This window comes from Thalassophryne amazonica, chromosome 18 (assembly GCF_902500255.1).
Source record: "Thalassophryne amazonica chromosome 18, fThaAma1.1, whole genome shotgun sequence".
NCBI classification, from domain to species: domain Eukaryota; kingdom Metazoa; phylum Chordata; class Actinopteri; order Batrachoidiformes; family Batrachoididae; genus Thalassophryne; species Thalassophryne amazonica.
The window spans coordinates 71,800,847-71,815,837 of record NC_047120.1 but is presented as its reverse complement, the minus strand read 5'-3'; the positions used below and the strand labels follow the sequence as shown (position 1 = coordinate 71,815,837).

The 14,991-nt window shown below is 41.6% G+C and overlaps 1 protein-coding gene across 3 annotated transcripts in view; it reads left to right on the top strand.

Moving 5' to 3' along the window:
• LOC117530729 (zinc transporter ZIP11-like) overlaps positions 1-14,991 on the top strand; it is a 184,936-nt gene that overhangs the window by 126,621 nt on the left and 43,324 nt on the right. For 2 of the 3 annotated variants that reach the window (XM_034193628.1, XM_034193627.1), the window contains exon 5: positions 10,171-10,291. In XM_034193628.1, coding sequence (XP_034049519.1) covers positions 10,171-10,291 — 121 coding nt within the window. The remainder of the gene's footprint in view (positions 1-10,170; positions 10,292-14,991) is intronic. The other variant, XM_034193629.1, reaches the window with a different exon arrangement.

The following is a 14,991-nucleotide window of genomic DNA, read 5'->3' as shown; positions in this document are numbered from 1 at the left end:
CTTCTGGTCTCAAGCCCAACACCTTAACCACTGGACCATCACCTAGTTTAACATGATTTTATTTCAAGTACAAAGTGTGCTCTCAGTTTACACTCGTCTTCAACTGCTTATCTGGGTTTGGGTCGCGGGGGCAACAGCTCCAGCAGGGACCCCAGACTTCCCTTTCCGGTGCCACATTGACCACCTCTGACTGTGGTCCTGCACATGTACAGTACTAACCGATGACCCGTCCCAGGGCCGGTTTGATTCAGAGACTGAAAGAAAAACGTCATCTTCACCAACAAAACTATCACCTCCCACCAATCCCAGATTCCTGAGAACTGTTAGGGTGCCACTAAAGCTGCCTCAAGAAGAGACGGCTCACGTACAGCAGCTTGTGGTGCATCACGTTTCTTGTTTGTCCATTGGGTGTGAAGAGGAAGACGTCCACAGGGTTTCCAGTTTTTGAAGCTGCCATATAGAATATGTCAATAAGAAGGATCAGGTCCACGCTGATGGCTTTGAGCCTCCGTCTCTGAATGTTGTTGATGGTCATGGCAAAGCACGTCTGGACAGGAAACTGAAGCCTTCTGAAGTGGAAAGGCAGATCTGATGGAATCATCTGTATTTGAGGGAGGAGGACAACTTCACCGAGCTGCAGGAAGTGGCTGCTATATGCTGGTGGAGGACACAGTGAGTCCCACTGGGACATCAGTAGTCTGTGTCACTGCCCGCATGTCAGAGTATATGTGTGCCACATTTGGCTCCATTCTAAGGTGCAGTTTGAACAGGAGAGGGACACACACACACACACACACACACACTGCTGTCTCTTTGCGTATAGATACTAATTCCTTTTGACTTCTGCTTGTGCTCAGAATCACCACAGCAGATCCGGTGTAGATGTTTTTTCCGTTGGCTGTCCTTCCTGATCCAACTTCAGATGTCCAAGAAGAACAATAGTTTTGTGGTCCTGATGTGCAGCAACAAGCTGTTTCTGTAAACAGTTTGAAGTAATAACGTCCTGAAATAGATTTGACAGAACCTACACTTATGGTTAGTTTTCAGTTTATTTCATTTTATATGGCATCAGATCACAACAAAGTTGCCTCAAGGCGCTTCACACAAGTAAGGTCTAACCTTACCAAGTTAGTTGTTGAATGAATGATCAGCTTGATTTTTGTGGTGTTCATGTGGCTCTTCTGTGATACTCTGGCAAAAGATACCAGGACAGAGGCCAATATGATTCCTCTGTACCTTCACGGATTGTTACAGGAACACTGTGTCAACACCAAAAGTCATTTTGGAACTAAAACAACTTTATGTAATATTAATGTTTTTTAATAATATCTCATGTGAAGGTCCAAGGGCGGTGTATGTGTCACCTTCATGCATCTCCTGCGTTATCTCCAGACGCGGTCTTGGATGTTCATGGTTTCATCATACAGGTGCTCCCTGGTTACGCTTCGGCTGTGGAGCACCGGCCTGGTTGCTAAGACATAAATTCCGACCACTTTATGGCATAAAAATAATCATAGGTTTATGAGCTGCAAATGAAAGGAAAAATGACGTTCATATTACCTGAAGAGAACACACGAGCACAGGTGGCCGTCTTCACTGGAACCGTAGCTCCAAGGAGCTAACGCAGCCTGCTAATCTGGGCTCCCACTTACATCTTCTTATATTACACTGTTGGTAATAATTAAAAAAAAAAAGTGTGTGTGTGTTTGGACTGGCTGTCTGCCTGTGTCAGGTTTCTGGACTGTTGGGTGGTTATGTTTTAGGTTACTGTCTTGTTTGGGTAGTTTTTGTGTTCTGTCTCTTGCTCTCTCTTTCTGCTTGGGTTTTCTCTGTCCTGTTTTTTCTTGTCTCTCTCTCTTGGCTCTTGGTGGTGGGTGTCTCTCTCTGTCTTCCCTAACCCTGGTTCTGGGAGCTTCTCCACACACCTGTTCTTGATTTGCAGTTAATCACCTGGGTGCTTTATAAGCCTCACAGTTTGCCTTTGTCCCTCGCCAGATTGATGTGCCTTGTGCCTCTTTCCAACTCAGTTCTTGTATTTTTTGCCTTGCTCTGATTGCCTCATTGTGTTTTTTGACGACCTGCTTGTGTACCTTGACCACGCCTGTTTCCTGATGCTTCTGATACTGTTGATACTGTCTTGACTGCCTCTCTGTGTACCAACCCCAGCTTGTTAACTCAGTAAACACTTTTACTCCACTGAGCTGTGTACCTGCATTTGCAGCCAGCCTGCTTTGATTGTCGAACCTGATAGCCTGGGTGGTTGCCATCCAGGACTCGAGGTGGTTCTATGGTGTCACGGATGCAGTTGTTTCACTGTAACTGTTGTTTTTTTTGTTTATTTTTTGCTTTTTGTATGTTCTGTCAGATTTGCATTTGTCTTTTTGTTTTCTTGGTTTTGCTAAAGCAGATGGTCACCTCACTGTGTCTGGTCTGCTTGTGGTTTCTTCTGCCATCAAAAGCCACTGCAGGAGTTTCTCCTTACTGTTGTCAGCCGTGTGCTTGGTCTTGGGGTTGGGAAGGTCCAGACCAGACTCGGGTATTGCACCTTCACCTTTGACTTATGTTCTGATTTGGTGCCATGTGATCAAATACAAATGAAGAACAAGTTTTCAAAGAGGTGGAGTCATAAAATGTAGGTTGTCAAATGGAACCAGATAATATAAAGTGTGAGTGTAAGAACATAAAACAGTTTGAAATCATTCAACCTTTGAACTTATTGATCAGTAAACTACAGCCGCAGGTTTTCAAGCCAGTTTCAAACAACAAACTAACTCGCCGCTTCTCTCACACACATAGAGAGCACAAATCTATAATTATCAAGCTTTCAGATACCGACTTTTTAGATGTCTTTTATCAAAATAGCTTTTTGAAATGTTTGTTACAAGACACACACACACACACACAAACAGCAGAGTCACTGCCCATTAATTTATACATTTTCACATCAATATTTCAGCTCTTTAATTTTGTCTTCAGGCTGTTCTGTTGGTTTGACGTCCTCAGTGCTGTCATCCCCACTCACACCAACAGCGCACACACACACACACACACACACACGATCATTTATAGATCATGTTCTTTATCTTTTTGAAGACAACAGGTTGTGATTTACAGTTTAAATGGACTGCATTTATATAGCGCTTTTCCATCTGTATCAGATGCTCAGTGCTTTACAATAATGCCTCACATTCACCCCGATGTGAGGGTGCTGTCATACAAGGTGCTCACTATACACTGGGAGCAACTAGGGGATTAAGGACCTTACCCAAGGGCCCTTAGTGATTTTCCAGTCAGGCTGGGATTTGAACTGAGGATCCTCTGGTCTCAAGCCCAACGCTTAACCACTAGATCATCACCTCCCCTAAAGTCCCCTGTGTTTCAGCTTACATGTCTCTGCACCCCCTCAGGTTTGACACCGTTTTCTTTCGACCCTAATTCAGGCTGCCTCTTTATTCCTAAAAAGTCTTAAAAGGCATCGAGTTTTCATCCAAAAGTAAGGCCTTAATTGGTATTAAAACATCCTAAATCAGTCTTTCAAAAGTGTTAAAAACGGTGCTTAAAAAAGGTGGGATTTTATTCATGTTTTCTTCTGACACTACAATAAAAAATTCTAAATAAAGGGCAAAATGTATTTGTAAAAAAATTCATTGGCAGCCCCTGGTCGAGCTTCCTGAAGTGATGTCACTTTACTTTCTCTGTCAAAGCCACGACTCGGTGGAAGGAACGCTCTCCCTGACAGCATTAAGAACTCTCATTCTATTGGAAGCTTCAAGAACAAACTCAAAAATTTACTGAAAGACACTCAACTCCGTAACCACTGATTTTAGAAATGCGATGTAAAATCTGACAGCATGAATGTGTTTGTGTGTTTGTGGCTGATCTGCATCTCTGCAGCTTTGAGCTCATGTTTTTGTGATGTTCTATTATTTCTGTTTTAATTGTGACCTGCCAAGCTACTACAGGTGTAAATTAGCTTTAAGCTAACTCTGGTACAATCCATCAAATGGCAACATTTATCTTTTTTATTTTACATGGTCCCTTTACAAATAAATGAAAAATGAAGAAAAGAAAGATACTTTCAGCTCGTTGGACGTAATGAACAGTTATTGCAATGTTGGTCTTAAATTTCATTCCAACTGGCATAAAAAAAAAGTCTTAAAAAAACTTCAATTTTTCTTTCCTTAAATTGCAGGAACCCTGTAATAATTTATAAATCAGCTCCTTGGTCCTACAGAAAGTGTACAATGTTCAATGAAGGCAGCAGTTTGTGAAGTTTGGATATTGTTGACCCTCTCCAAAGTTCTTCCAAGTCGAGTTAATTTTTCAGTGTCCTGTTTGGAGTTGTCCATCAGGAGATGTTTGGTGTTGATGCCAGCTGACCAGCTGTGCCGCCTCTTATTTACAGATTTATTTGGAGTGCTCTACGAGGTCACAGGCTGTGGAGATTCTTGGAAGTTAAACCTCAGAAGGCCCGACTCCATTTGGATCGCAGCACCACTGATGTGCATAAACAGGAGCAGATGAAAAAGATTTTAGAAGGTGATCAATTCTGGATGCTCTCAGATCTCCTCTGATCTATGAAGGAACCCGTCCAGAGTCACTGACGCGCTGAGCTGCAGGAGAGAACCTGTCCTCCTGATCTTCAGGCGATCTGCTCTGTTTTTATGATGGTTTAACCCCATCTGAAACATTCAGGAATAATGAACTCTTTGTCCTCTTAAGATCCTTGTTGAGGTCAAACGTGTACTTTGGAAAACCCATATGTTCAGTTGACTTTTGCTGCATTTTCCTAAAACACTCTGAGGAGAGTTCTGTGTTAACACAATAACCGTGTGCAGGATTTGGGTGTTACAGCAGCTGATATAAACAGCAGCAGCCCTTGGTGTAGTGAGGTGCTTATTTTTCATTATTTCTAAGTCTTCTTTCTTTCAAGGTTCTTCTTTTCCCCCCTCATTTTTCTGCTGAGTGTCTCCACAGCGCATCCTCTGATCCTCAATTTCAGTTTAATTAGCTTATAATGCGCCAAATCACAGCAAAAGCCGTCTCAAGGCGCCTTACATGAAACAGTTCAACATAAAATTTAAATAAATAATTAAAAATGCATTTAAAAAAATTCAAATACATAATTAAAAACAGAAGTAAAAGAATAAAACAGATAAAAATAAAAACTATCCATAAGAAAGAGAATAAAAATAGGTTTTGAGTCTTGACTGAAAAATGTCCACGGACTCAGACTGCCTCACGGTCACAGGAAGACTGTTCCACGGGGTGGTTATACGATACAAAAAGGCTCTTTGACCTGCTGAACACAGAGAAGTCCCACATCCTGCGACCGCAAAGCCCGGGCTGGCACGTAGCGTTCCACCAGATCAGCCAGATAAGATGGTGCCAGTCCATGAACAACCTTATCAGTCAATAACAAAACCTTAAAATCTGCTCTCACAGAGACAGGGAGCCAGTGCAAAGATGCCAAAATGGGTGTGATATGTTCAGACCTTCTGTTACGGGTCAGAAGTCTGGCGGCAGCGTTCTGAACCAGCTGAAGACCCCTAATGCTGGACTGTGGTAACCCTGAAAATAGAACATTACAATAATCTAGTCTAGAAGAAACAAAAGCATGAATCAGGGTCTCAGCATCAACCATGGACAGGATGGGGCGGATCCTCGCTATATTTCGCAGATGGAAAAAAGCAGTCATAGTAACATCCCTGATGTGGAGGTCAAAAGACAACGTGGGATCAAAAATTTACTACTGTCTGTGGAGTGATATTTCCTAAAAGCAGACTGCAGTGGCTCAAAAAGATCATTCTCAGTAAGGTGGTCTATGAGCTGCCGTGATCCTCGTTGATTTGGCTCAAGTTTTATATCAGATGTGATTTCTGAAGCACCTCCAGATATATTATGAGAACAGGGCAGGGGTTGCCTCAAACTGAGAACCTTTTTGTTGGGAAGTGGACTAACTAGACGTGGAAAAAAATTGCTTTGCATGTACTGAACTGTGGACTTTAATGACACGGGCTAAGAACTATATTGTCAAGTTCAGATGTGTTTTTCATGTGATTACACAAAATGCAATGAAACAAATTCAGACAGAAAATTCTGGATGTTGAAACTATAGATCCTCAAGACACTTACTGAATATTTCAAGGGATGTAATTCTATAATTTTAATTTCATGTCAGTCTTTTGTTCTGTACCTACATGAAGAAACCTGACAGGAATGAACCGTGATTTGTACCTTAATCTGAAAACCATGATTCGTACCGAAATGTGAGAGAGGAATACTGTTACCCCCTTAGTACCAACCGCTTGTGCCTCTGTGCCGCCAGTTTATCATTTGTAAACTGTAGTAATTGGACAATTATACCTCTGCAGCCAACAACTAAATTGTTCATCAGTACAGGGAGGTGGATGAATTACTGATAATTTACTGAGAAACAAAGAGCTCATCAGTATTTACCTGTGTTCAGAGCCGAATGGATTCAATGAAACGTCACACTTACAGAGTATGTTTGGGATGATGAGAGTGCATGAGCCTTCAGTGATTACAAGTCAGCAACTTTCACATTGATTTGCAACAATAAAAGGTTCAGGTGTCATAACAGTGAATTTATTGTCCAAACCTTCACTGAGTCAGATGCCTGAAGATCTAGAGAAACTCAAATGTTTCTTAAAAAAGGAAAACCACATATTATTCTGGTGTTATTTTCAGGTAAATAAGATAATAGACGTAAGGAGATCAGGTTTTAGTCCCAGTCACCCCCCAAACGTCGGCCATTGCTGGCCCTGGTGCGTTTTTCACTCTGTTGTTCCATTATGAGTTGCACATTCAAAGCACCGTTAAATGTTTGTTCCTTTGTGAAAATGGTAAAATTTGAGATTAGCCCCGGTGCTGCCATTTTGCACTTGTAACTTGCGTATTGATGCGTTTGAGTCGGACTTGCTGTTTTCCTCCTGCATTATTAAATGAAATGAGAGTCAGATGATCGCAGCCACAGATCACTCGGCAGCAGGTTGGAAGTAGGTTTGTGAAATGGCTCCAGTAATTGAGTTCTCATTTAAAATAATGGCAGTTTGGTGTTTTGGTGGTTGATGTTTTTGGCCTGGATTCTCACCACCACTGGGGAAAGACACACAAACAATTTAAACCCCGAAACAGACTCCACTTACAGAGCCAACATGGTTTGAAGGGGCGTGTTTCACACACACACACACACACACACACACTGACAGACTGAGGTCATCCATCGATCTATCGATGCCCGTCTGAATAAACGTGTGGCTGCAGTCAGGACTTCATGTGCACAGCCAGACTGAATCATTAAAAGCTGAAGTCAGGACCCACCGACGGTTAAATGTACGTTTACAGAGCTTTGACCTGAAGGAGCTGATGAATTATGAGCAGAAATTTGATCTCAGCTTAACTCCAAATGCAAATTCTGGTTTTATTGAACACACTCTGTGGATAAAATGACAAACTGGCCAGATTTGTAGACAATTAAGTTAATTAATTTCATGCACTCCAAATTCAACACAGGAACAACAACTCTAGGAGAGTTAGTTTCGTGACTTAAGAAGTAACTTGTATATAGGCCCAGAGGCCTGTTGGTGCCGGTGCTGATCTTCAGGTTGCGTCATGTCAAGTGAATGTGAGTGTGCGACTCCCATGGACGGGACGCCAATCTGATGCAGTTTACTTCCCCAGCCGAGGCCGGTACCCGTTTACAGTCTGGTGGACTGAGACAGTGTAGATTAAGTGTCTTGGCCTAGGACACAGAGACAGGTAGCATGGGCGGGATTCAAACCCAGGTCTGCGTGTGTTGGAAGGCTGGCTCCTTATCTGCTCAGACACCATTCCAACACTTCCACCATGCCTGTATGAGGACACACATACAGTGTTATTTCAACACTTTTAACATCATAATGGAATGCACAGAGTTGAATTTTAACACTACTTGACACCATCAAGTGTTACAAATTCACAAGCTCACGTCAGGAGTTAAAAAACAAATTATTTTTACATGACATATTTTCAACACTGGTGTTAGGTGTTAAAAGTCTTATTACTATATTTGTAGATTAAAGATTTTGCAAGTGCAGGGTTCAGAGGGGTGTGATCAATTAACACTCTTAGAGTTGGACACTGGATGATTTCTGCAGTATTTCTGTCAGCACCAAACTGTGAATGACCTTACATATGTTACTGCTAAAATCTGTACACAGATGAACTGAGGTGGTGCATGCCCCCCCCCCCCCCCCAAAGAAATTATATATTTTTTATGCATTTTAAAGTTAAATACATTAATCTGGTGCATTGCAAGAGAAAAATTGAATGGAGCCCACCTATGCAGAACTTTGTGCTCTTGTAAATACTGTAAGTTTCCTTTTAACTATAAGCACATTGGTTGTTTTGATTTAAATTGGGGAAAAGTCACACGCACGAATCATGGTACAGGAAAATGAGTGGTTTCCAACCCTGGTCCTCAGGTGCCCCCTGACAGGAACATTTTCCGTCCGTCTGTCCGTCTGCCAAAAAGCTGATGAGCTCATCCAGGTGTCTGTTGGCTCTTAATGGTATCATGTGTTTTGGCTGTGACGGCTTGCCAAGTCAAGTTAGGAGCAGTCGCTGGTGCTGTGCATCACCACATCCACCACACCACAGTCCTGGATAGCAACCACGCCGGCAGAATAATGGGCACCACCTTTTTCACCTTCTTGTCTGATTACAGCTTTTCTCTTCTTATCTCCACCGTCTGTGGTTCACCTTTAGTGTTTCCCCCGACAGGATTTGGAGTGAGCTGCAAGCTGCTTTCTGCTGACAATTTCTGTGCTTTTCTTGTTTCATTTTTCAAGTGGTGTCAGCAGGTGTGTCCCTGTGACAGTGGTCCAGTTTTACCTTCCAGGTTTATTTTTGTGAAGTCGTGTTCTGTACAGTAAAGTGACTCTCAGTGATCGTGGTGTTATTCGGATGCTGCTGCTGGTGCTGATCCTGGACCTGTTGATGAGGTTCTGTCCTGGGTCATCAGAGCAGGCCAGCTGATGAATAATGTGGCTTCACAGAGCACATGGACCTCCCTTCATTCTGCACAGCCACGTCCTTCTTCAGCCTCGTGTCAAACAGATTGTAATGTAATTTAATAAGTAATAAGCAGTAATTTACTGCTCCTTTAAGCCATCTGAGATTAAGAGGCTTGATTCCCTCCTCCATTGTTTGGCGGAAATTAAACAATGGCTAAGGAATAACTTTCTTCAGCTTAACGCAGACAAAACAGAGACATTGGTTATTGCCCCTGACGCCCATATTCCAGGTATTCAGCAGTACTTGGGAGACCTGGGCCAGTCTGCTAAATCATATCTTCGACACTTGGCTGTCATCTTTGACAAAGACATGTCTTTGGTACAGCATTGTAAACAGCTGACAAGGAATTGCTTCTTTCAATTAAGAAACATCACTAAGCTCAGGAAAATGGTGTCTCGAAATGATTTAGAGCTTATTATTCATGCTTTTGTGTCAACACGTTTAGACTATTGTAACAGTTTGTTTTCATGTCTAAACAAGAAGGAGTTGCGTCGACTGCAGTTGGTACAGAACTCTGCAGCAAGAATTCTGACACAAGCTAACAAGAGGACTCATATTTCCCCAATTTTAAAGGAGCTTCATTGGCTGCCAGTGTCCTTCAGGATCAATTTTAAAATTTTGGTTTTAACTTTTAGAGCTCTACATGGCCAGGCGCCTCCCTATATCTGTGACCTCATCCAGCCTTATGCCCCTGCCAGGGCTTTGAGGTCTGTGGACCAAAATCTGTTGATGGTTCCTCGCACCCATTTTGCAACCAGAGGAGAGCGATCCTTCCAGGCTGTTGCTCCCAGGCTTTGGAATGGTCTCCCGCTCTCTCTGCGCTCACTGGACTCTGTCGATACTTTTAAAAGCCAACTTAAGACTTTTTTTTTTACTCAAGCGTTTGCTTAGCTTTTAGGCTGCTCTGTGATCCTATGTTATGTTTTATGTTTTTATGTCTCAGCCATTGTCTGATGTATTGTGTGGTGTACTCTGCTTTTATGTTGTGAAGCACCTTGTGGCTCTTGTCTGTGAAAGGTGCTATATAAATAAAATTTACTTACTTACTTACTAATGACCGTGTCTCGCTCTCTCCTTCTGTGTTTTACAAAGGGTGTGGGTGCCTTGGTCCTACCATCTTACCCCAAACTGGCCAAAGAGAAAGCGGAGATTCCCTGGCTCGTGGACTCTGGGGAGATGAACATCAGGATAGGTAGAGCCGGGACCTTCTCAGGCAAGCCGCCATTCATATACCCGCATCAGCATGGGGATCAAACATCATCAGACAGTCACTGGAACATACAAAAAACCAGCGGCCAAGAGGCTCCAATCTGATCTGTTAGAACTGGGGCTGCAGCAGAAGATTGTGAGTTTTCAAAGTTGGAAACTTTCCATGAGAATGAACAGGAATATATGAGACTGAAAACAGGAATGAATGGGAAATTTGCAAAACTGAAGGTTGGACTGTAACATGGGAGTTAAGTAGTTGGAAATAAACATGTTGCTGCATAATCCTGGTTAAATGCAAATTCAGCATTCATCTGACACATCCAGCACACATACGACTTACTGCAGGGCTGCTGAGGCCACGCCCCCTGCACGCCCCGTGCAGATAATCAGGAATATATCTTACTCAGCATTCATGTTTTGCTGTTGTTGCGCAATGAAAGAAAATCAAAGTCAAAAATGTTTATACACACACATATATATATATATATATATATATATGTGTGTGTGTGTGTGTGTGTATGTATGTATGTATGTATATATATATATATATAATTTTTTTTTTTTTTTTTATGTTTGCATGCAGGGACAGGCTCCAGTTCCTCCACAACCCTTAATTGCAATAACTGAGTATAGAAAATGAATAAATGAATGTTTGCATGCATTCTGCTTCTGACACAACACAATGCCGTTCGTATGTGATAACAGTTTTTATATAACGGCTGAGTGGATCCTTGTCATTTGATTGGTGCTTTGTATGTCACATGACATGGATTAATTCATCCCATTTGTGTTGCATTGCATTTAGAGTGCGGCTTGGTTCCATTTAGAGTGAAAATTTGGTTCCATATGTTTGGTACCATTGCACTCTGCACACACACACACACACACACACACACACACACACACACACACACACACACACACACACACACACACACATGTTCTCGTGCATGCGCGCACACGTCATCGTGCACGCCAATATGTAAGTCCCTTTTCTGTCGTTTATAAATGAATAAAATATCAAGGATCTATATTAGCCATTATATAAAACAAATAATGAATGTTTTTACATTCTTTCAATGGAACGATTATTTCATGAGGTGAAAGCTGGAACAAACCATTCAATGAGGCGATAAACATCATTATTTGTGTGTATAAATCACCCCAAATTTACAGTTAATTCCCATGAATGTCTGCAAATTCCTGTTAATTCCCATGAAAAGTTTCCAACTTGGAGGAATATTCCATATTATTTAAAAAAAAATGGTCAGAGTTTCTGCAGTTCTCAAGCTTAGCTTCCAGTGGAAAATTCCTGGAAAGTTTCCAGAAATTTGTCACCGTTTTCTAACAGACGTTAATTCAGCATTGACAAGAAAAGAACAAAAAGAAAAAAAAAAAACCTGAAGGATTTCTACAGCGTGGAGCTTCCCTGGTGGCTTATTCTGTCTCTTCTTTTTAGTTTTCTTTGTCTCCATCTATTACAGAGATCATGCATCCTTCTGTACCTTAAATGCTTCTTGTCTTCAAAGTGTGCAGATACAAGATTCTGTTCATGGGCTTCCTTTGCTGGGTGGATTCTGTCCTTTTCTTTCAGCATCTGACACACACACACAAAACACATTTAGTCATTAAGTCACTCATCAAAGATCCTTTGATTGTTCACATGAACCTCATTTGCTTTGATTCACTTCATTTATAGTTTTTTGTTTCTTTGCTTCATAAAAAAGTGATTTTGTGCTCATGTGAGTCTGCACAAATCCTGCAGCAAGTGAAAGAAAAAAAAGCAACAGCATGAGATTCGGAGTGGATGAAAACATCAAGTGCAAAATGATGGAAAATCCTACAACAGCCAAATGCAAAATAAATAAAAGACAAAAATTGAAAATAAACACAGCATCTCAAACACTGAAGGAGAGGAGACGGAAAGGAAACGGCTCTGCGGTCATGTTTTTCTAATACGTTTTCTTGGCACTAAATCAAAGTTGTTGCCTCACGTGTCTGGCTGGCAACATTTTGGACAGAAATTAAAAATAATTCAGCAGATTTTATGGTTACTCATAAACTTTGTGCCTGCTGATAGTCATGAAGCCCTTTTACACCAACAATAAAAACACCATCCATAAAATGAAATGTGGAACAGGAAGCTCAGTGGATAAGGAGCTGGGCTTCCACTGTGGAAACCTGGGTTTGATTCCCAATCACACTGCCTGTGTCCTTGTGAAAGACACTTCTTCTGCATTGCCCCAATCCACCCGTCTGTAAGTGGAACCTGTGTTGGACTGGCGTTGGATCTACGGGAACCGGTAGCCCTCAGGGCCAAACTGTGACTCACGTCTGGAGCAGTTTAGTCTATTTTCAGCAGCAGAATGAAACTAAAAGCTGTAAATAGGAAGATGATTCACTGTCATCTGAAAGTGCTGAACTGCACAGGTGGAGATTAAAAGAGATTAAATTTTGAAAAAGGACAAGAAAAAGCTTTCAGATTTGTAGTTTTAGCACATGGCAGTGGTTTGAAAGACATAAATAATACCACAAACTCTTCACTGCAGACTCTTACAGACATTCTCCAGGTAAAAATACAACTGCTGTCAGAGATGGAAAGCTGTCCGACCCACAGTAGAAGGTGGCAGAGGTCAGGTCTGCTGATGCTGTGAGATGATGCATTGGTACCACCAATGTTGGGTAGGATTACTTTGAAAGAATACATGTGGATTACATGTATGTATGTACATACATTTGGATTACTTGTAATCTGATTACTTTTGGATTACATTTCAAAGTAATCCTACCCAACCTTGGGTACCACATCCACCAAACCGCAGAGCTGTCCTGGATGGCTACCACTCAGACAGCCTGTCCATCACCATCTCCTGAAAGTAGTATGTATCTGCCACAGTCAGGTGGAATATGGTCATCCCCTTGGAACTTGTTCATTCATGGAGGTTCCTCAAGATGACGTTGTGCTCAGAGAAGTGCTCCACATGGCCATGGTGTCACAGCTGATGTCCCCTCATAATGCAAGTAGTACACCTCATCTAAATCTCCATAAGCAGCCATTTGTTTGACTTAGTCTTTCCTTCAAAGAGACCTAGACCTTGACCTGAAATCATCCAGTCGTTGCCTCACTAGTTTAAGTCCAAGTCTTGCAACCATAGTGCAAGATTGGAAGTGTCAGGGGTCTAAAGACTTCGACGTTTGTTCTCCTGCAAAGGTATCTCCATCATGAAACAGTTCTGTGTCCGTGGACCTCATGACTCCATAAGATCAAACACCCAGAGACAAGTAGGTCACTGCTGAAATCAGGGAGTCTCTCCACAAGTTTGACACTTTCACTGCATAGATACACATCTGATGGCCAAGTCCAGGAAGTCATTGAAAGCCTGGATCTTAGTCTTAGTCAGAGCCAATGATTCCACAAAGACCACAGCATCATCTCTGAAGTTCAAGTCAGAACATGTTTCTTTGTCAACAAAGGTGAAGGAACAAACTCAAGGAGCTGAATGTAAATGATCAGTTTTCTAATGAGCTTCCATGAAGCAGATTGCATCCTTCAAGACCTCATCACTCTGTTTGACTGTGAAGAAATGTGGGTGTGTCCAATCTGCTGTGTGTGGACAAGTGCAGAATCAGAAAAAACACACTGTACCTCGAAGTACCACACAGAGTTGTAAACCAGGTGCTTATTAAAGGTAGGCTGAACTGCCAGCTTGTTGCTCTGGTATAAATAAGTCAGGTTTGAGAGCGGCGCCCCCACAACTTCATCTCTAACGTCAAGAAAACTCTCATTCCAGCATCTGCTCATGCAGAGTTCAGTGACTGATAGTTCAGAAATGGTAAATGGTGTTCAGCCACAGCCTGCTCAACAACAGTACCAGAAACCACCAGAGGAGAAGCTGGTTTTATTGGTTTAAACCTGGCGGGGTGAATTCATGCTCCGTTACGCTGCAGGTGGAGGCGAGTGTTCACGATACAATTCCACCATTGTTGAGTTCTTGTTTCCTGATTAGAGCTGCACTTTGTCTGGGTTGGTTGTCCACTCCTGTATGTTTGAACCTTTCTTCGGTTCGTTCTTCATGCACAGAGCACAGAAAACCTAGAATAATGTTGCAGTCCCATTCATCTTTGACTAAACTTGAGATTCAACAGTTCTTGTTCCCATGTAGACGCTCTGCATCGGTCTCAAGCTGCTTTTGTTGCTGAGGGGAAATTCTCAGATTGACACAGTTTCCAATTCTGCTAACACTCAAGAATAAAATACAGATTTTAGGATTCTAGTCCGATTTCTTTTGGTTAAAATTAGAAGCCGACTGATATGGATTTTTTAGGGCTGATACAAATATTAGGAAGTAAAAACTTTATGAAACTGATATATCTGCTGATAGATCGATACATACATAGAAAAGACATGGGAATTTTCAGGACTTTTCCTGAATTCCATATTTTTTTAGGATAATCTTGATAAAATATTTGTGATTTTGTTTTTCTTTTTTTTTTTTTCCAAGTGTCTGTTTGGCTACCAAAACAAGACTTTGTGTCTATATATATATATATATATATATATATATATATATATATATATATATACAAGGTATCTTATAAAACTAACCGGCAGTTTTATAAAAAAAACTATATGGATTTGAATGACGTGCGATTACACCAATCATGCTTGAACCCTCGTGCGCATGCGTGAGTTTTTTCACGCGT